Source organism: Orycteropus afer, unplaced genomic scaffold (genome assembly GCF_000298275.1).
Source record: "Orycteropus afer afer isolate SDZICR_OR568_19922 unplaced genomic scaffold, OryAfe1.0 scaffold00460, whole genome shotgun sequence".
NCBI lineage: Eukaryota > Metazoa > Chordata > Mammalia > Tubulidentata > Orycteropodidae > Orycteropus > Orycteropus afer.
In genome coordinates, this window is record NW_006922047.1 from 1,653,608 (window position 1) to 1,676,359 (window position 22,752).

At 47.6% G+C, this 22,752-nt stretch overlaps 1 protein-coding gene across 1 annotated transcript in view; it reads left to right on the forward strand.

Annotated features, from left to right (window-relative positions):
- The window catches only part of CACNA1A (calcium voltage-gated channel subunit alpha1 A), a 285,317-nt gene that overhangs the window by 129,336 nt on the left and 133,229 nt on the right, over positions 1-22,752 (forward strand). Inside the window, exons 5-6 of the mRNA XM_007954375.1 lie at positions 3,338-3,490; positions 8,163-8,356. Of these exons, the coding sequence (XP_007952566.1) occupies positions 3,338-3,490; positions 8,163-8,356 (347 nt within the window). The remainder of the gene's footprint in view (positions 1-3,337; positions 3,491-8,162; positions 8,357-22,752) is intronic.

The window sequence follows — 22,752 nt, forward strand, 5'->3', positions numbered from 1 at the left end:
AGTCGGAAAGGACACGACGGCAATGAGTTTGGTTTTGGTTTACTGTGTACCAGAAGCCATGCTAAGCACCACCCCTTCTCCCATTCAGTTCTCACAGTCCTATGAAGGTGGTAGTGCTGACATCTCCCTTCTACAGATGGGGAGACAGGCTCAGAGTGACTGGGAAGTGTCAGGGCTGGGGAGTGGCAGAATTAGGAGTTAACTCAAGTATGACTCCAAACCTGAGCAAAAACAATAGCATCAATGACTGTTCCCATTTACTGAGTGCTTTGCCATCTACCAGACACTGTAGAGAGAGCTTTACATCCGTTGTCTTATTTTCACATCACAGTCGCTCAGTGTACCCATTTTACAGATGAGAAGGCTGAGGCTCTGAAAGGTTTAATTGCTTACCTGACTCCTTACAACTTGATAGTGATCAGTTCCAGAGTCCATACTTGTTCCATGCTGCTTTCTAATCCACTAAAGATGCTTCAGGAAGCTCTGGTGGCATAGTGCCTAAGGCATTTCACTGCTAACCAGAAGGTTGGTGGTTCAAACCAACCAGCTGCTCCATGGAAGAAAGATGGTGCAGTCTGCTTTTATAAGGATTTACCACCTCAGAAACCCAGTGGGGGTCACGGTGAGTCAGAATCGACTCAGTGGCAGTGAGTTTGGTTTCTTATTTCTTTCTTTCTTTCTTTTTTTTTTTGTTTAAAGATGCTTCAGTTCCACCCTTTGGGGATGGCTGCAATAAGTAGGGTCAGGATTAAGTATAGGTTAATCTACAAAAAAAAAAAAAAAAAAACTGTGTGTGTGTGTGTGTGTGTATGGCAACAAAATGTAAGCTTAGAAAATAGCTACTGCCTCAATAAAATAATAATAATTTCTAAAACTCTGTGTGTGAGGCATTGTTCTAAGTATTTTCCAGTTTTTAAACTCGTTTATCCTCACAACAGGCTTTTGAGATAAGGTTATCTTATTATTGCCATTTTACCTTTTACTGGCTTCATTCTTTGGGTTTGCTGCCATCCATGTTTAGCAAATAAGATTTCCTAGACCAGCATTAGCAAGGTGTCTTCGTAGAAGGAAGACACTTCCTTAGCCAGGCTGGAGGAACCCAGCCACCATAGTAAGTGCCATCCCAAAGCTTAATACTTAAGTGCCATCCCAAAGCTAATACCACTAAGATCACCTGTGACAGACCAAGTACTTTGCTAGGTTTGAACGATCTCATTTAATCCTGTGAAGGAAGTGCTATTCTAATCCCCATTTACACTTGGAGAAACGGAGGCTCAGAATGGAGACGTGACTTGCTCAAGGTCCCACACCCAGCAAGTAGATGACTTGGGTTCCCAAGAAGCAGACTTGGCTAGGTGAGAGCTAGCACTCTCAGGAGGCAGGATGAGAGGCAGGGAAGCAGGACGGCACAGGGGAAGGTGTCAGCAAGGGTGCAGCCTTGGCAGGAGTCAACCCCAGCCTGGCCCCATGAAGAACTCTGCAGCCTGAGGAACTCCAGAATTGTCCTTCATCGGGAGGCAAGGAGGCTGGCCTTTTGGACTTCTGTGTCAGTCACTTATTGGGGGTGAGGATGGGGAAGCCAAGGGCAAGTCCACCAAGAGGAGGGGCAGCTGGGCCCATAGTGGCTGGAGCCTGAGTGCCCTAGTGGCAAAGGGGGTCTGGGTGGGGCACCAGCAGCACCCACACTGTAGCCTAGCTAGGATGTGAGTCCTGCTCTCCCTGACTCCATCAGCATGGCCCTGATTCTCTGGACTCCCTGGACCACCCCAATGGCTTCCCTCAATTACTATGGTCTCACTCCATCATGGGGTGCTAATAGAGCCACAGAAAGTTCTTACCAAAAAGCAAGGCTCCAAATTTTATGTTTGAACCTAAATATCAACCACTAAAAAAAAAAGTTTGTCATTGAGTAGATTCTGACTCATGGTGACCCCAGCCAGGTTTCTCAGGGCAGAACTGTATTCTGTAGGGTTTCCAATGGCTAGTTTTGGGGAAGGAAGCTTCAAGGTGCCTCTGGGTGGGCTCCACTCCCACCTTTCAGCTAGCAGCCAAGCACGTTAACAGTCAACACCACCTGGGAACTCCAAACATTAACCACAGACTTCCCTAATAGGGAATGTTGCTGTTGTTAGTTGCCACTGAGACAATTCCAGTTCATGGTGACCCCATGTGGGCAGAGTAGCACTCTGACATAGGATTTGCAAGGCTGTGACCTTTTGGAAGCAGATTGCGAGGCCCAGCTTCTGAGAAGTCTCTGGGTGGGTTCGAACTCCCAACCTTTTAGCTGGTAGTTGAGCACTTAACCATTGGCTCCACCCAACGACGCCACATAAGGATTACAGACATCTGGCATCACCCCATCCGCAGTTAGGAGCCTCCTTTTGTTGCCTTCTAGGTAGCAGGAAACAGTAGTGATTGCTACTATGAACATTCTCTGAATCTTACAGTCGTGGCACTCAGAGTAGAATGAAATTTTCAATATCATCTGCTTTATCCTTTCCTCTCCCAGAGGAGATTCAGGCTCAGAGTCTCTTGATTGTCGGCCACATGGGTACATTATGTATAGTGTGGGAAGCTCCTAGATCCTGGGCTTTTGGGATAAGAGTCCCTCACTGATTGGTGTCAAGCTCCTGCCAGCTCGAGGTCTTCTGGTGCTCAGTACGGTGTGTCCGTCCTAACCTGACCCCACCTTGAGGACCATGCCCTGTCGTTCTGAGTTAGGTTGCCCAGAACAGAGGAAGCGGTGTGGGTGTGCAACCTCAAGTCATATGGACCTGGGTCTGAGTCTTAGCCTTGCTTCCCACCTCTGTAAAATGGGGGGGGGGGAGTATTTTATATGTGCTCCCACTTTGTGGACTTGTTTCCAGAAGCCAATGAGATCACATGGAGCCTGGAACTGGGACACCACCTACTTTCCTGGGCAGAGCTGTGATTAGCCTTTGTGTGAATTAGGAAAAGATGCCCCCTATTGGTAGAAAGAAAAAATTAGGAAAAGTATCCTCCCACTGCCTGGAAGCTGGCCAACACCCAGGCAAATGGCTTGCTTAGAAAGCAGTGGGTTTCTGCCCTTCTCTTGCCCAAAAGGTCATGAAATGGGACAGCAAATGGAACACAAAGTACTTTTGAAAATAAAAAGTACTTTAAAAAAAAAAAAAAGAAAGAGGAAGGTGTGTCCCTGTTATTGTAATGCTGGGCCTCTGTGTGGCCCTCTGTCATCTTCCCTCACCGCCCACCCACCCCACCCCCGTGTGCTGCGGGTTCTCTTGACGGAGTCTCCATGCGGGGAGCTGGCTTCTTGCTCACGGGCCCTGGCCTCTCTTTCTCTGTGTCTTCCCAGGTTTACAAGTCGTCCTGAAGTCGATCATGAAGGCGATGATCCCCCTGCTGCAGATCGGCCTCCTCCTATTTTTTGCAATCCTTATTTTTGCAATCATAGGGTTAGAATTTTATATGGGAAAATTTCATACCACCTGCTTTGAAGAAGGGACAGGTAGGTCCAAGCCGCCGGAAGTGTTTTTCCAGCCTTCCTCCCGGTCTCCTTCTTCGGGGACGTGCTTCCAGAAGGGATGCCCAGAGGCTTGCTTCTTTGTGCTGGCAGCGGGGAGAGCCTCCTTTACTGCCCTCTGCGGGAGAGGCAGGAGTGGACGGTGCTGAGCTCTCAGCTGTTGCTGTGGGCTTGGGTGGGGGCCCCCAGAAGCAGGCCCAGGGGCAGATGGTGTGTTGAGGAGGTAACCCTAACACACATCAGCAAAGGAACAAGGAAGTGAGGCCGGGAAGGAAAGGCAGATAGTAAGGGTCCCTTGTTATAGGCATTGAATGGTGTCCCCAAAAAAGATGTGTTGAAGTCCTAAACCCTGGATCTGTGAATGTGACATGTTTGGAGCAATAGAGTCTTTCTTCGAAGATGTTATCCATTAAGTAACATGGGTCCTAAACCTAATCTCTTCTGAGTGGTCTCTTATAAAAGGAGAGGACAGACACAGAAATAGGATCACACAGGGGAGACTCCTTGTAAGGATCTGTCTATCAGCCCAGGAGCACCAAGAAATGCCCAGGGCTGCCAGAAGCTAATAGAGACCAGAAATGACCTTCCCCTAGACCGAGAGCACAGCCTTGCCAGTGCCCTGGTTTTGGACTTCTAGCCTCCGGAACTGTGAGACAGACAATACAGTTCTGTTCTTTGAATCCACCTACTTTGTGGTATTTTGTTATGTCCGTTCTAGGAGGCTTAGAGACTTAGCAAGATAGTTACCACCATGGACAGCGGCAGCTCTGTCCCTCTGGGAACCTCTAGAAAGGAAGCCAGTGTAGAGTGTGCATCTCAGAGTCATCCCACTCGACAGGTGAGGGAGCTGGGGTATTGATCCATCCCTGGATGGCACGTCTGGCCGCCTGCATGCAGCCAGGCATCGTCATGTTTTCAGGCAAAGATAACGGACAGGGAGCCAATAGTATCCGCCTAGTTACCATCCAGCTACCTGAGACCATGCTGAGTGTTGAAGCAGGAGAAGGAATGCAAGCCTAGGCAGAAAGGGGCCTGGCCTGACTGCTTTTGGGTGGTGGCCCTTGCCTGGCTCCATTACCCCACTCTCACTTGTGGTCTTCTGATTTAAGGACGTAGTGTTGCCAGAAGTCACACACAGGTCATTCCCCTGTAGAAAAGGGTACAAGACAACCCCTCCTGGCTTCCCCCGGGGTATGTCTGAGGGGCCTCAGGGATGTATATGGCTGAGACCCAAACACTGCCACCCGCCAGTCAGAACCTGTGCCTGGGCAGGATACTGGAGGCCTACTGGAGAAGGTTTAAGGGTAGGGAGACAGGCAGCCTGGCCTGGCACTGAACCAACAGGTGGGAGGCAACACCTCTGGCTATCCATACTCAGGAAGCAAGTAGCTTTGGGGTATGTTTCCATGTAAGTCCTTTGCTCTCTCTGTTGGTTTCCTAAGGGCTGCTGTAACAAATAGCACAGATGAGGTGGCTTAAAACAACACAAAGGTATCATCTCCCAGATCTGGAGAATGAATAGGAAATCGAGGTGTCGGCAGGACCATGCTCCCTCAGAGGCTTCTAGGGGAGTCTCCGTGCTCGTCTCTCCCAGCTTCTGGCGGTTCCACGTGGACAGCGAGGCCCAGAGGGAGCCATGGGTGAAGGGGAAGAGACTCCAGGCCTGTGTGACTGGGGAAAGGTGGCAGTGGACAACAACCCCGCCCCACAGTGGCTCCCGTCCACCTCCTCTGCCCGATGGCCCCCAAGTGGGCCAGTAAAGACAGCAGCAAGCCATACAGCAACCTTCCTGTCCCTCTCCCGAGACCCCCTCTCTAGTGGGAGGGAACACCCAGTGGGACAGAGGTATTGAAGACACTTTTTTCCTTCCTCCTTTCCTCTGGCTCCTCCCGTCTCCTTCTCTCCTGGGCTTGTGAAGTGTGCTCAATATGGAATGTCCTAATTATTTCTTTCCCCGATGAAGAAGGTGTTAATTGAGGCAGAGCTATTTCTGCGCCCGGCCGCGTCACCCGGGCGGAAATGCAGAGGAAGGGAAGCAGGGCAGGGCCCCTTGGAAAACCAGCCACAAGCCTAGAAACCAGGACTCTGGATCCTGGGTTTGGTTTGGGGTTGGCTTGGTTTTTCTCCAGAGAAGAGGCTTCGATCAGGGCTGGCTTGGGTCTGAGTAGGGTTGGGAGGGGACAGGCGTGGGTGGGACAGCCGAAGGTACGAAGCCTCATTTAGGAGTATGACTGAAAAGCGGCGGATTAAAAATATAAAGCGTGTGAGTAAGAGACAGATATATACAGACACCCAGGCAGCAGGTTAATTTTAAAATATATTTATAACCAAATTCCACAGACTTTCTGGACCATTGCTTTTCTAGAAGCAGTCCTCAGAGTGTGGCGTGGTGGTGGTAGAGGGGGTGGGGGTTGGGGGGGCTTGCAATCAAGAAACACCACAGGAGAAGCTGCTAAAGATAGCCAAGTTCTCGGCTTCCTATACGGGGAGCCGGTTCCAGTGCCCCCCTCGCAGAAATGCAGACATCAGGTGGGAAGCCTTCCTGCTTTCCAAGAGCTTCCAGAATATTTTGAGGAAACAGGACCCCCTCATTTTGAACCATTATTTAGCATTGAAGCCTAACGTGTGATTATAAGCCCATAAATAGGAAGAGACAGGAGAGATCGTAGGCCCGAGGAAAAGCAAGACCGTGCTAACTGGGTTAGCACAAGAGAACTCTGTGGGGTTGGGAACTAAGCCAGACTTGGACACTTGGAAGCCAGACAAGGTTTGGACAAGAGGCAACCTTCCAAGCAGTGACTGGCCCAGAGAGGGTTAACTGTTGAAGCTGGTAATAAGTAGATAGGGATCCGTCACACCACCCCCTCTATTTCTGTGTGTGTCTGAAAAGTTGTTTAAAAGAAACTTTGTCAAAGTCTTCATGGTCAAAGAAGAAATAAGAGGCCAGAGATTATTTTTCTCCCAGCCCTGGGCCTTGAAATATTTTGCCCTCCTTCCTGTATTTATGAAGTAACAGTCTGTGTAGCCAAGTCCCATGTAAGTGAGGAAGGCGTTTCCAACAACTTAAACTCATGGCTGACACGGTCATTGCTTCTTGGAGCAGTGAGCAAGCATCCCGTCTCAGAGCAGTGGGTGTCACTTTGCATACAAGTGGAAACTGTGAGGCCAGACAGAAAGTTTCTGTGTAAGTGATACTTGCAAGGTCTACAAGGTTCATTCATTTGGTGCCAGTGTATATCCCCTCTGCACTGTGCTAAGTCAAGGGTGGTACTGCTGCCTGTAGCATATTCATTGCAATGTATTTTTATTTCATGGAAGCTTAAGTGTACACACTTGACTATTTGTTTTCTTGCCTATCAATGTTACTCTCTTCTTTCAAAGCCTTCAACAGTGTTCATCACTCCCAGAACATAACTCTTTCCTACCTGCTGCTCTGGCCAAATGGGGAACACACAGGGAATATTCTGTGATCTACCTCCAGGTGTTCCCAGACAACCGTGCACTCTCTCCTCCTCCCTCCCCATCAACATCTTAGAGTTCTGACCTGACCTTTAGCACCAAGCCCAGTGGCCGCCTCCCCAGCAAGCTTTCCGGTTCCCAGTGAGAGGGATGCCCACTGGCACGCTTCTCTCTCCTTGTGGCATTTTCACAATCTGCCTCCAGCTATTTGGGGAGAAAGTTTCGCTCCTGTGCCTAAGGGTAGGAACTGTGTGTACTGGTCTCCCTCGCCCCCAGAACAGCTCCCTAAGCCCAGTACATCTCAAGAAACTGAAAATCAGTGAGGTTACAGAAGAATAACACAGTATGATTGACAAGCTTGTTCTAACGGACATCTAGAAAAATCTGCACCCAACACCCACATAATAAACGCAAACACTTAAAAACTGAGTATAGTATAAGCCATGAAGCAAATCTCAACAGATGTCGAAGGGCTGACATAACACAGAATGTAGTCTCTGACGACAGTACAGTTAAGCTGGAAATTGGTAACAAAAAGATAACTCTAAACATACTTGAAAATTAAGAGTATGCTATTTATTGATTGATAAAATAATGTGATATCTGAGATTTGCTTTCAGATTGTCCGGTGGCCAGAGAAAGTGAGGGGAAGAGGGATATAGATGGAACAAGGTTGGCCTGGATTGCGTAACTGTTGAAACTGATAATAGGTACATGGAAATTCCTCATATGTCTGAAAAGATTTTGGTTTTTTCTTTTTTTTTTTTTTTTTTTAAGAAATACTTCTTGATTACTTATCAGTCAAAGAAGAAATAATAATGTAAATTGGAAGATATTTTAGTAGAACAATAATAATAATAATAACAAACATCAAAATTTGTGAGATGCAGCCAAAGCAGCATTTAAAGGGGATGCATAGCCTTAAGAGAAAGTTAATCCTACTCAAAACATAGGGTAAAGAACAGCCAACTATAGACCCACAGAAAGCAGGAAAAAAAATAATAATAAAATGTTGAGAAGAAGTTCATGGAATAGAAAACAAATCATAGATCAACAAAACCAAAGTTGGTTTCTTAAAAAGACTGAATAAATTCATCCCAATAACCATTTTTCTAAGAGCATTGAAAATAGTGGCCACTCTTTCTCAGAGCTGCTTTTCCCTGACCCTCCCTAACTTTTGTCCCCTTCCCTTTCATAGATGACATTCAGGGTGAGTCTCCAGCTCCATGTGGGACAGAGGAACCCGCCCGTACCTGCCCCAATGGGACCAAATGTCAGCCCTACTGGGAAGGGCCCAACAACGGGATCACTCAGTTTGACAACATCCTGTTTGCAGTGCTGACTGTCTTCCAGTGCATCACCATGGAAGGGTGGACTGATCTCCTGTACAATGTAAGTGTGCTGGGGCATGGGCTTCGGCATCACAGGGGAGGTGGTCCTCGAGACCAGCGACGCCCCCACCCTCTGAGCTGTGTGTAGGGAAGAGGCAGTCCATAGACAGCCTCAGTACAGCCCCAGGGGGCCTCTAGGCCTTTGAGGACACCAGGCACTTGTCATCCCAGCTCTCACCAGGGAAGGCATGAAAATCCATAGGGTGCATAAAAGCTGAATAATTTTTAATTGTGCAAGATTTTTAAACATAATAAATAATAGTATTTTATTGTGTTTTCAGTGAAGGTTTACCTAGCAGTTTAGGTTCTCATTCAACAATTTCAGTGCAAGTTGTTCAGTGACATTGGTTACATTCTTCACAATGTGTCAACATTCTCATTATTTCCATTCTGGTTGTTGTGTTTCCATTAATCTAGTTTCCCTGCCCCCTAACAGTCTTCTCTTTGTGTGAAGTAATTATTGACTGTTTGGTCTCATGTAAGTGATTTTTCAAAGGAGCACAGTCCTAATGGGTGATATTCATTATTTTGTGAGCCAATCTTGTTATTCAGCCTCAAGGCAACCTCAGGAGTTAGTTTCAGTTCAAGATTTGAAGGGTATCTCAGGGCAAGCGTCTCAGGGAGTCCTGCAGTCTCAACAAGTCCAGTAATCTGGTTGTGTTTTTATGGTTTTTGTTTGTTTGCTTGTTTAAGGAATTTGAGTTTATCTTCCACAGTTTTCTCCCTTTCTATCAGGGTCCACCTGTTGTGACTCTGATCAGAACTGTCAGTGGTGGTAGCTGGGTACCATCTAGTTCTTCTAGTCTCAGAACAGGAGAGGCCATTGTTCATGTAGACCGTTTGTCCTGTATACTGGTTTCTTCTTTGAGTCTTCGGTTTCCTTCTTTCTCTTTTGCTTCTTCTTGTTGTGTGCCATCAGGTGGGACCCAACTCATAGCAACCCCTTCTTGGGTTTCTGAGGCAGTATCACTACAGAAGTAGATTGCCTAACCTTCCTTCCGAGGAGTGGCTGGTGGGTTTGAACCAATAGCAGTATCTTAAATGCCCACTTGTAAGCTTTTAAGACCCCAGACACCCAGTACACCACCAGAGTGCCTTTACACACCACATTATATAATGTAGAAAATAGCTTTATGAATTATATTATGCCAGTAGACCTAGAGGTTCCATGAGACTATGATCCTAATCCTTCAAACCCAGAAAACCAATCCCACGAGGTATTTAGTTATGTAAGTTTCGAAATCGAATTTTAGATTTTTGAATGCATACTACCCTGGGCCCCCTGGCCCTCCTCCGGCCCATGGGGTAAGGAGTCCTTGGGGCAACGGGGACATGTCTACTGGGAGCTTGTGTCCTCCTCCCTTTCCAGACTACTGTACTCCGGGTTATCCAGAATCCTGGAATTCCCTGCCCAAGCCCAGATTCCAGGAACTTGCAACAGAGTCTCTGGTGGGTCTGTTCTCCAACTACACTGCCTGTATGTACTTGAGTCCCGGGGGGATGCAAGGGGTGGCTGTTGGCACCAATGTAGCTGGACTTGAACATGCCCCAGTCCAGGGGCAGGGCTGGCCCTCCCACGTCATCATCAAATGCAAAGACCAGATTTGAAGTTTCACCCTGACATTCCAAGTAGTTCCTGAAGGCATGTTTGTAAGGTAGAAGCATAAAGCATATTTCAAATACTTACACGTAGTATGTGAGCCTCTATTTGTACTCTTGTCGTAGCTCCTGAATATGTTGGGGATGATCTGAAAAGACCCCAACCTGCCCTCCTTCCATCCTGCTACTTCTCCCCACTCCCTACCCACAACTATGTTAGTCCTTTGGTGTATCCTTCCAGTGCTCATGTATGTACCTTACAAGCGTCATCAACCCTACATCCTCCCCTGTTTCTTACACAAAAGGGTAGTATACTGTCCATACAGTTCTGTTCCTTGAGTTTTTGTTTCACATACAACATATTCTAGAGGTCTTTCTATGTCAGGACATAGAGAAGGTCCTTGTGCTTGGGTACGGCTGTACCGTATTCCATGGTGTAGCTGTGCCTCATTTTTCACTAGACCCCTGTTGAGAGAAGCCTGGATGACTCTCCCTACTTGAACACTGAGCACAGTGCTACCGTGAGTGGTAATGAGTGTTGTCTTCATGATTGTACAAAAGTGGGAATACTGGGTCAGAGATTCAATGCATTTATTGATTGATAGATATTTAGTTGTTTAACTTTTAAAGCTCCCTCTGCCCTCATCCTCCCCCACCCATCTGTGTAGGTGAGAGGCCTCCGAGCCGGTCACCAGTCAGCAGCAGGAGATGGGTAAAGTCAAAGACTCAGGATCCAACACAAGGATACCACAGCATCCTGGGGCTGCTCCACACCCATCTGTTGATGGGTAGAGGTCTCCACTCCCCTTGCCCAGAGGGCTGCAATTGCCAGTGTGGGCCAGGGCTTGGTCTACTGGGAGAACAATGCTGACTTCCTCCTAAGCACAGAGGAGCCCACTGGGAAAGGAGTACATTCCTTGAGGAATTATCCCTCCTTGGGGGTGGAGGGAGATTTACAAGAAGCCATCCTTTTGATCAGTGACACATTTTAGGTGGCGTTGAGAGTGCAGCTTGGGAGTGGGAGCAAACAGGACCTCCATGTACATCTGTGCAGGTCACGCACTGCACAAGTCACTACATCTGGGGAATGCCGTTCGTATTGTAGACAGCATAGAGTTCCACTGTCTTGAAGGTAATTCACTGACAGAAATAAAGGACATGGCTGGGGAGGGGCACCATGTTCTGATTGGCATGATGACCTTGTCTGGGTGTAGCTGCCCTGAGAACAGACAGAGAGCTGAGGGATGTCTGGGCTCGCTCGTCATGGCCTTACCTGTAAGCAGCTTGAGCAGAAGGCTCTGTCCAATCGGTGATGCGTGCTGGGGGGTTTTTATGAGTTCTGAGTTTTTTCTTTGAAAGACTGGTGTGAGAGGAGGTTTCAGGGGAAGGGAACCCTTGTGGGAGAGAAACAGCTGGGAGACACGGAAAGTGAGGGAATCAGTCAGGGCATGGGAGTGGAGTACAGGTGCTGGGAAAATCGTGAACATTGAAAGAGGCTGTGTCACACCCTGGAGAGAACAATCATGGGAGAAGGAAGGGCTGCTTATGCACAGGGAGATAGCTCAGGGTGCAGAAGAGTATGAAAGGATGGACACTGGGAGGAGGTAACTATGGGGAGGAAGTGGGAGGGGAGCTGCTGCATTGTAAATTTTGGTCAATGACATGAGACAAAGTATATGTGAACTGCTGTATGAAAAGTGAATTTACTCTGTAAATCTTCACCCAAATCCTAATAAAAAAAAAAAAAAAAAAGAAAGAGGCTGTGTCAGACTTGGGCACCCGGAGGAAGGGTCCGGAGGCTGAGAGTATGATACGGGGGGTGTGCCCAGTGGTGGAGGAGGAAGTGTGAGCAGGACTACACATTTCTAGAGGGTTGTATGTAATCAGCACCATGGTCATAGGAGATATTTGCCTTGGAAGCAAATGCTTATCTGAGCTTAGATCTGAGCCACCTCAGGGCAAACAAGCTCATTGGTTAAGAGCACAGACCAGCCTGCCAGCCTGCTTGTGTGCCAATCCTAGCTTTGCCACTTCCTTGCTGTACCTTTGGGCAAATTGGTTGACCTTCCTGTGCCTCCATTTCCACATCTGCAGAATGGGGAGAAGCATAGTCCTACCTCATGGGGCTTGAGGACTGAGTGAGTGGGTACTTGCGAAGCATGGCGAATGGTGCCTGGTGCTGGGTGAGCTCTGTGTCAGCCGAGTTCTCCACCCAACCACGGCTCCTTTTAGAAGCGTGCATGAATTTTTCATTGTAAAACCTCCATCAGTACCTGAGAAGTGAGATTTTCCCTGCACTCACCCCTGCTACTAACACAGAGTAACCTTCCAGCACTGTCCATACACTTATATCCCAGCCTCATCCTCTGGGGAGGAGCCTGAGCAGTGATTGGGGCTTGACATGATGCTAAAAGAGTGGGTCTCCACCAGGATTCTGCCCCCAGGGCATCTTGGATGATGTTGGAGACATTTGTGGTGGTCACAGTTGGTGTAGGGGGTGCTACTGGCATCTAGTGGGTAGAGCTTAGAGGCACTACTCAACATCCTGCAGTGCACAGGACAGCCCTCACCCCAGAAAACAGTCCAGCCCCGACATCAGTAGTGTCCAAGCTGGGGAGCCTGGACTGGAGTCCAAGGCACCTGGAGGATAGAGATCCCCATCCCAAATGACCCAAGAAACCAAAGACATTGCCATCAAGTTGATTCTGACTCATAGCTACCTTATAGGACAGAGTAGAACTGCCCTATAGGATTTCCTAGGTTCTAATCTTTATGGAAGGAGCTCTGGTGGTTTGGTGCATAAGGCATTTGGCTGATAACCAGAAGGTTGGCGGTTCAAACCCACCAGCCAATCCATGAAAGGAAGACGAGGCAATCTACTTCCATGATGATTTACAGCCTTGGAAACCCAATGGGGGGTCGCAAAGGGTCAGATCAACTCAATGGCAGTGGTTTCTTTTGTTTGTTTGTTTAATCTTTAGGAAGGCAAACTGCCACATTTTTCTCCTATGGAGTAGCTGGTGGGCTCGAACCAGGGGCCTTTCAGTTAGTAGCCAAGCGCTTAACTACTGTGCCACCAGGGATCCTTGGAAGGTATGACCAGGGCCTCTGAATTCTGGGGCAGAGCCCACCTCAGTGCCTGCCGGGGTGAATACCATCTATGCACCGTCCACACGTCCTCACTCCTCAGACCCCATGGGCACTGCAGGTTTCCTGCTGCAGCCCCTACCCCTTCCTGCCCAGGAGGGAAAGGGGGCAGCAGGCTTTTAAGAGTCCAGCAACTGATTTATATTCTCAAAATCCATTCATTTATTCAATAATTCTATATCGAGAACCTACTATGCTTCAGGTGATGATCAGGCACTGGTCACAGGGTGAAGAAGACAAAAGCCCCCCACCCCTCCCTAGTAGGAAACATGGACACAAACAATAAGCATGACAAACGCTGACCTACACAGTAAGCAGGAAGTAGCCAATCAACTGGGCGGGGGCGGGGGGATGGTGTCATTCAGTGTCAGACTACTCACCTTCCGTGCTGGGGACCTGGGTTCAATTCCCAGCCACTGCACCTTAGGGACAGCCAGCAGCTGCCCGTCAGTGGAAGCTTGCATGTTGCTATCATGCTGATCGGGTTTTAGCGAAGTTTCTAGACTAGGATAGACTGGAAATCTACTTCTGACAACTCAGGCAGTGAAAACCTTTCGTACATGGAGTTTTTCATGAGTCAGGGACCAACTCCACAGCAGGCAGCCACAACAGCCGATAAACAAATGCACAGTATGGGAAGTAGTGAGGCACCATGTGAGAATTAAAGCAACTCGAGAGAACAAGTGATGGGAGAGAGGGAGGCCAATGAGGCTGTTCTAGGTCAGGCAGTCATGGCGGGCACCTATGAGGAGGTGACATTTCAGCAAAGAAGGAGGGAGCCAGGCAGATGTTTGAGGGAGAGCATTCTCAGCAGAGGTTACAGCACATAGAATGGCAGCAGCTCCTCTACATAGTGTCTTTGTTGCTGTTGTTGTTCTGTGCTGTCGAGTCGGACCTGACTCATAGCGACCCCTCCTTGGGTTTCCAAGGCAGTATCACTACGGAAGTAGATTGCCCCATTTTCCTTCCGAGGAATGGCTGGTGGGTTTGAACCGCCAGCCTTCTGGTTAGCAGTCAAGTGCCTTAGGCACTATGCTACCAGAGCTCCCACACAGTGTCTTTGGGCCTTGTTAATGGATTGAGTTGTATCCCCAGAAAAGATAGGCTGAAGCCCTAAGCCCCAGTACCTGTGAATGTGACCTTGTTTGGAAATAGGAACTTTGGAGACATCATCAGTTAACATGAGCCCCTACTGGATGGAGTAGGGTGGGTCCCAGTCTTACCTGAGTGATGTTCTTATAAAAAGAGAAGAGACATAGTCGCAGAGGGGGGGTAGCTATGTGAAGACAGAAGCAGGTTTGAGATTGTAAGGCAAGGAATGCCAGGATTCCAGAGCCCACAAACGTGAGGGAGCATGCAAGGATCCCCTGGAGCCTTCCGAGAGGCCATGGCCCATGGACACCTTGCTTTTGGACGTCAGGGCTCCAGAACCGTGAGAGAATCGATCTCTGTCGTTATAAGCCACCAGGAAACTGCTGCTGTCAGGTGGCTGCACAGCACCGTGGGCATGACCAGTGTCACTGAATGGTGCCAGCAGCGACCGTTGAATTGGCACATGTTTGGTTATATATATTTGCTTTTTAGTTGTGTGCCGTGGAGCCGATCTCCCCCCCATAGCGAGCTTAGGAGACGGAGTAGAACTGCCCCCTAGTTTCCTAGGCTGAGATCTTTACCGGAGCAGATTGCCAGGTCTTTTCTTCTGCAGAGCCACTGAAGAGTTTGAACTGCCAACCTTTTCGGTTAGCAGCCAAGGGTTTAACCATTGGCCTCAGAAACTCAGAGCCCCCTAAACAATGATTCTTTTATTTACATTATAATATTGTACCCTTGAGATAAGGTTTTATGCAATCGTGATGGCTTTTTTATTTTAACTTACCCACCCGTCTGTATACCTTTCCCCGCATCCTTAAATATTCTCCCAACAGATGATTTCTGATGACAACACAGCATCCTATCATATGGAGAAACCATACGGTATTTAACAATTCCCTATTGTCAGGCTTTCCTTTGCTTCCAGTTTTGTTCTGTTTTTAGAAGTAACTAAGTAGTTGTTGTTGTTAGGTGCCGTCGAGTGGGCTCTAACTCATAGCTACTCCACAGGCAGCAGAACAAAACGCTGCCCTGTCCCGCGCCAGCCTCACAATCCTGGCTATGCTTGAGAGGGCATTGTTGCAGCCACTGTGTCAGTCATCTCGTTGAGGGTCTTCCCCTTTCTCGCTGACCCTCCTACGCTGACTCTCCACTTTACCAAATGTGGTAGTTAAGTTGGTGTGTCAACTTAGCTGGACCTGGTTGAGTGGCTGGGCAGCTGGATGTAGTTATTCTCCATGGTGAGATTGGTAATTAACTCCATGGTGGAATCTATTGGAACAGCTGAGTAGCTGCTTTAGGGATGTGGTCTGCTTCCCATATATAAGAAACATTCTATATATAGAATGGTCTCTAGCTTATGGCACGCTTGAACCCTGCATGTAGCCATGTTGTTGTTCAGCAGCCTGCCAAACTCTACCGACCTTGGGACTTTCAAAGGACTTGAATTAATGGCCTGCCGTGTGGTTTCGTAACATCAGGACTGTGCCTTTTGACTCGTCAACCTTGAGCTTGTTAGTCTCAGCAGCCAGCACTGTCTGAGTGAAGAAAAGCTTCCAGCTCCAGTGGGCCAGGAACAGGAGGCAGAGATAAAGCTAAAGGGAAAGGCGCTTTCACTCAGCCCCTAGAGCCTGGCGCTTTAAACTCGGACTTAAAGCCTCCAAACTTTAAGAGAATAAACTCCTATTTGTTCAAGCCATCCCATTTGTGGTATATATTCCTGTCAGAGTGGTGCTAGGTAACCGAAACACCAAACATGATATCCTTCTCCAGGAAATGGTCCCTTTTGACAACATGACCAAAGTAGGTGAGGATCAGCAGAAAAGAAGACCTTCAACAAGGTGGACGGACACGGTGGCTGGGACGATGGGCTCACACATAGCACCAGTTGTGAGGATGGCATGGGACCAGGCAGTGTTTCATTCTGTTGTACATGATGCCAACTTGACAGTACCTAAGAACAATAGCAACAGTAATAGGGCTCCTTCTACATATTTTTACCACCATTATTTTTAAATGTAGGTGAGGAAAGAAAAAGACTGCAAGATACCCCATCAAGATGACAGAGAGGTCGTGGGACTCCGGAATCTTTATTTACTTGACTCATCTATAAATCTTCAAAAATGTTCTACAGTGAACACACACTACTTTTTTTTTTCTTTTATTTTTGGTGAAAATACAAACATCAAAGCATACTCCCACTTAACAATTTCTACACATTGTTCTGTGGCATTAGTTACATTCTTTACACTGGAATACAGTTTACTTTTATAATCAGGATGGGAAAAAAAAAGAATTTGTTTTGCTGAAACTTTGGGGAGGGGGAAAGAAAAGAAAAAAGATTTTTGTCCATTCCTAGACCAGAAGGTGGGGAGGAGAGGAAGAGGACCCACATTTTCGGGGCCGCCACCATGTCCTGGTGCCCATATCTTACATGACCAAGGTCTGCAGGGTCATGCCCTTTCTGAAGGCTCTGAGGGAGGATCCTTGCGTCCCTCTTCCTCACGTTGGGGCTCCTGGAACCCTTGGCGTTCCTTGGCTTACAGAAGCTTCTCTGAAATCTGGCTTTGTCTCCACATACCCTTCCCCCCGTATGTCTGTGTCCCTTCTCTTTTTATAAGAACAGCACTCAGTCAATCCCAACTCACAGCGACCCCTCCTTGCGTTTCCGAGGTGGTGTGTCTACAGAAGTAGATTGCTCAACCTTCCTTCTGAGGAGTGGCCGGTGGGTTTGAACTGCCAGCCTTCTGGTTAGGAGTCAAGTGCCTTAGGCATTACGCCACCAGAGCTCCCCAGATGAGATTAGAGATCATTCACCCTGGTATAAATAAATGATTGCATGAGCAAATCAACGAGAGAGAAGAGATGAACCTTCCTTACAGAAACTTTCCACTTGTGTAAACACTCTTCCCCCAGGAGGGGGAGCTTTGTCTATTTTGCCCCTTTGAGGTGGGGCTGGACTTAGTGACTCAATTCCAAAGAACAGAGAAGAGGAAAAGTCGTAACTTTGCAGTGGAGACACCTGGCAGATGTCACCTTAGCCAAGTGTTGAAGGTGAACTCCACCAGTGACAGGTGGTGAGTATCAGGTACTTCCTGATAAGCTGTGATGGAAAGGGCTCCTCCCCTTTAGGATCTCCTCTCCTAAAATCCATGACCCCAATTTAATGACAAGAAAACATCAGATGAACTCAGAGCAGAGGACGTGCTTCAGGATCCCTAGCCAGACTGCCTCAAGGCTGTCAAGGTCTTGAGAAACAAGGAAAGACAGGAAGTGTCCAGACCAGAGGGAGATGGGAAGACGTGACAACTAAATGCAATGGGGCACCCTGGATTGGCTGCTGGAGCAGAAAAAGGGCAATAATGGGGGGAAAATGGGTGGAATCTGAATTAATATTTGGAGTTTAGGGTTTTTTTTAAAAAAAGTGTGAGATGGAGATTATTATACCCATTTTACAGATGAGACTCAGCGAGGTTGAAAGAGCTGCCTGTGGTTGTCCAGCAGGGGCAGTGGCAGTACACTGGGGCAAAAATGGGAGCCTCTTACAGGGCTGGTCAGGGAGAGAGAGGAGAAAGGTAGACTGTGTGTTTAATATTTAAAGGGGTAATTTCTGAAACAAGGACCCCTGGTGGCACAGTGTCTGAGCACTTGACTACTAGCCTAAAGGTTTATGGTTCAAACCCACCAGTTGCTATGCCCTGTAGGGTTTCCAAGATTGTCATCTTTATAGAGGCAGACTGCCTCATCTTTCTCATTCAGAGGGTTCATGGGTTCTAATCACTCATCTTTCAGCTAACAGTCGAGCACTTAAATGCTGCACTACTAGGACTCCTTCCACAAAGAATTACCTGGCCCAAAATGTGAGTAGTGCCAAGGCTGGGAACCCTGCTCTGGAAGACCAAGGTTCACTGAGGCTGGGGGACACAGGGCACCGACCAGCCAAGCATCTAGGTGACCTGCCCCCTCAGGGCCCTGTGATGAGATGAGTATCTGAGCAGGCACAGGGACCACAAATGCAGGTTTATTGGGAATTCTGTGCCAAAGGCGAGAGCCAGCTCACACCTAAGTGTTATGAAACACGCCTCAGTGGACTCAGCCCATCCCGCCCTTCTCCCAGAGCCTCCAGGGGCCCACCCTACTCCTGGGTCTGCTGGAGGACAAACACCTGGGACCTTCCCGGGCCTCTGGAATCATGATGGCAATCCATCACTTTCTCGATGCTGTCCTGTTCTGAGTCCTTCACCAGACATCAGGTAGGGCCTTATGGTCTCCCACTGTGCAGGTGAGGAAACTGAGGCCCAGATCAGTGCTCTCTGAGTTGGGGCTGGACTCCAGCTCTGTCTGGCTCGATGCTGGCTCTCTGTGACTGCCATTTCTGCCTCCCACGGCAAACTGACTGGAGGCTGCTCTCCAAACCCAAGGAGGCGGTCTGGGGAACCCCAGGAGGACTGCAGCGGGGCGTTTTCTGGAGGCACGAGCTGGTGGCTGTGTCTCTAAAGCGACAGGTGGCCTCTTTCACAGGAACCCCCTCACCACATGTGCCACAAGAGGGATTTGTGCAGCTCAGAAAAGCCAGAAATCGCCTCCACTCCACACGGGGACCGTCCCCAACACACTTCTCGACAGCTGGGCCGGGGCAGATTGGGGGTGCTGTATGGGTGATGCTGCTCCCAGGGAGGGGAAGTGGAGAGACCAGGGTCCTTGGCCAGGACCCTTTGCAAGCAAGAAGGGGGTCCCTGGAGCATCAAGGCATCTCGAATTATTTTCTGGCTCCTGTTGGTTGAGAGCTGAGTGTACCTGTGTCTTCCTGGCAGTGTCTGTAGGTTTATAAACAAGACTTCAGGGGATATAGTTTAGCCCCATCTGCCAGATCAGGAAACCAAGAGTGAGTGACCCGCCATTGTCCCCCGGTACTGGGCACTCATCATTGCATTTCTTCTTTCTTTTTTTCCTAAATTTTGGGGTTTTGAAAAAAGTTTGTGATCAATCATATAAAACATCAAAATTGCATTTTTAACTGTATTATTCCTTGGCATTAGTTACATTCACAATATTGTGCAGCCCCCACTGCTGTCAGACTTCATCACCCCAGGCAGAAACCCCCTGCCTATTAAGCAATAATGGCCTCCTGCCTCTAGCAATCTCTGGTCTACTTTCCATCCCTATGAATTTGCCTGTGGTAGACACTGCGTATCTGCGTATAAGTGGAGCCGTACAATATGTGTTCATTTGTGTCTGGTTCCTTTCACTCAGTATAATGTTTTCAAAGTTCAACCACATCATAGCATGTTTTAGAACTTCATTCTTTTCCTTTTTTTTTTTTTAAGATTTTTTTTGTTTTTGTTGAGAACAGACACAGCAAAACATACACAGATTCAACAGTTGCCTGCATGTCACATTCAGTGATGTTGATGACCTTCTTTGCATTGTGCGACCTTCTCCTCATCTACATCTGAGTTGTTCCTCCTCCATTCACGTAAACTCACTGCCCCCCAAGGTTCCTATCTAATCTTTTGAGTTGCTGTTATCACTTCGATTCCATCTGGATAGTTCCTAAAAGAGCACCATACTCAAGGCAGACATTCTTCCTGGTTCACCTAAACTGTTGTTTGGTTTTAAAAAGACTTCAGGGGATATTTTTGGTTTAAAGTTTAAATATGATCACAGAGCAATAGTTTCAGGGGCTCACCCAGCGTCCATGCCCCCAGAAAGTCTGGAGGCCATCAGAGTTTGAAATTCCGGTCTGTATTTTCTCCCTTTTGATCAGGATTTTTCTGTAGAATCTTTGATCAAAATGTTCAGTGATGGTAACAGAAGACCAGATAGATAGTTGTGCTCTTACAGCAGAGTAAGCAGTTGTTCATGAAGGCACTTAGCCACATATTCCATATCCTTCTCCTATTCTTGACTCTGTTTCTTCCTCTGTTGTTTTGGTTTATTTGTTTGCCCACTGAAGGACACTTAGGTTGTTTCCACCTTTTGACTCTTGTGAATAATGCTGCACTGAATCTCTGTTTGAGTCCCTGCTTTGAAGTCTTTGGGGCATATACCTAGGAGCAGAATTGCTGGGTCATATGGTAATGCTAATCGTAACATTTCTCTGTTCTCCCTCTCCCCCTTCCTCTCCCCCTCCCTCTCCCCTTCCCCCTCCCCCTCCCTCTCCCCCTCCCTCTTTCCCTCCCTCTTCCTCTCCCCCTCCCTCCTTTTCTCTGTCTTTCTCTTTGCCTGTGTATACTTCCCTCTCTGTGTCTGACTCTGTTTCTCTCCCTGATTAATGCCAATTAGGAAAATAGCAAAGCTAAGTTTATTATTACTGTTGTGTGCCATCAAGTCACTCAGTTGCTTATAAATGCAGGTCTCTTGGCAAATGATCATGTTCTTCCACTGCTGGTTGGAACTGATCTTGGCCCTAATAAACCCTTTTCGTTTATAGATGCTTCTATTGGGAAATGTCAAAGCAGTAGACCTTGGGGACTTTAGATCACTCAGTCATTCAACGAACATTCATAAACACCTGCTGTATGCAGATACCTTTCTAGACACTGAGGATATGTAGTGAGCAGAAGAGACAAACATGCCTGCTCTGGTGGAGTTGACATTTTGACTCAGAGAAAAAAGTGATAAACATGATAATTGAGTTTTATACATATATATCTATGTACATAAATATATGCATATGTATGCATATATGTTTGTGTATGTATGTATATATTGTTGTTGTTGTTGTTGTTACTTGACAGCATCTGACAACAAAAACAATATAGCCAACATTTTAGTCTTTGCAGGCTGTATCATACAGTTTCTGTCACAACTACTTAATCTACTATTGTAGTGAACAGGAGCCATGAGCAACATGTAAGCAAATGAATGCAGTTGTGACCAATAAAACTTTATTTACAAAAATCAGCATTTATCCCATGGGTGGTAGTTTGCCTATCTCTATGTTAGATGGTGTGGTGGTGGTTGTTAGAAGCCATTGAGTCAGTTCTGACTCATAGCGACTCTGTGTACAACAGGGTGAAACACTGCCTGGTCCTGTGCCATGCTCACAATCGTTGCTACATTTGAGCCCATTGTTGCAACCACTGTGTCAGTCCATCTCATTGAACATCTTCTTCTTTTTCTCTGACTCTCTAATTTAACAAGCATGAAAAGATGAGTGTTAAGTGGTGTTAGAAGATGATGAAGCAGTAGAGGGGTGATGGATTGGGAGAGTGGGAAGGAGCCATGCAGGTATCGGAGGGAAGGGCAGCCTAGGCAGAGAAAGCGGTTAGTGCAAAGGTCCTGGGGCAGGAGTGTTGCTGGCACTTTTGAGAAACAGAGGCAGCCCATGTGGCTGGAGGGGAGTGGGTGAGAAGGAGAGCAGGAGCTGATGAGGCCAGGGAGGTGAGGGGAGGCCTCATAGGAAGGGACAATATCACTTATCATTGGAATCAGGACAGTTAGAGAGAGCGGAAAGAGAATTCAAAAAGCAATTAACAGGTGTTACACGATCTACAGCAGCTAGAAACCAGGACATATGGACTCCCTTTGGACCACGGTCAGGACCTTGGCTTTTTCACGGTCAAATCAACCCTGTTCTCACCCCATGTGGCTGGAGAACTGGGTGTTTTCCTGAGCTGAGTATTTTTTACGTCCTCTGTATTTTTTTCTGAATGAAATTAGAAGGAAATAAACTGTAAAGCAGAAGGCACTTAAGGATTTTACTGGGACTCAGTCATTAATTTGTTTGACGAGTATTTATCGAGCGCTTACTAAGTGCCAGCCACCACTCTAGGCTCCAGCAATGCCGGGATGAATCAGTAACTTCTTTGCCTTAAGATTCTCTAGGACAATCATTACAAGCATAAAATACTGTGCAAGTGCAGAGAAGGGGTCAGTGAGAGGAATGATTTGGTTGTAAGCCAGAGCAACGCGTCTAGCTGTGCCATCCACTCCCTGGATGGCTTCAGCAAGTCATGCCGCCTCTCAGCCTTGGTGTCCTCATCCACAGTGCATGGGAGCTGTGGGGACCCAAGAAGCTCAGCTGGAGGGGGCATTTCATTGGTCCAAAAGGACTCTGCAGATGTTACCGTGGTGACCTCCCTGCCAGCCTGATCATTCAAACTTAGGATAAACCAATCTGCTGACAGTGGATCTCATGTGCATTTCTCATTGAACCATCACTTAGTAAGCACCTACTGTGTGCCAGGCACTGTTCTAAGCAGTGAAGGCCAAGTCAGGGAAAATCCCTGACTGTGGGGAGGAGGCATTTTAGGGAGGAGAGATGTCTGTAAAGAAGTAAATGCTTAATCAACAAGATGATTCATGCTGGGATGAGATGTGCAGTGGGGAGGGGTGGGTTCTTTCACTCAGGAGGTCTGGGCAGGTACAAAAAGGACAGGGAGGCCACATGTTCTGACCTCCTCTAATCCCACAAGAGGAAGACAGAATCACCATCAATAGCCCAAGGCCTATTCCTGTGAGGCCAGACATGCTGCCTCCCTCCAGCCCTTTCTCTAACAGTTCCTCCCAAAGCACCTACCACCTCTCTCCTGGGTTCAATAATTCCCTGCAGTGGCC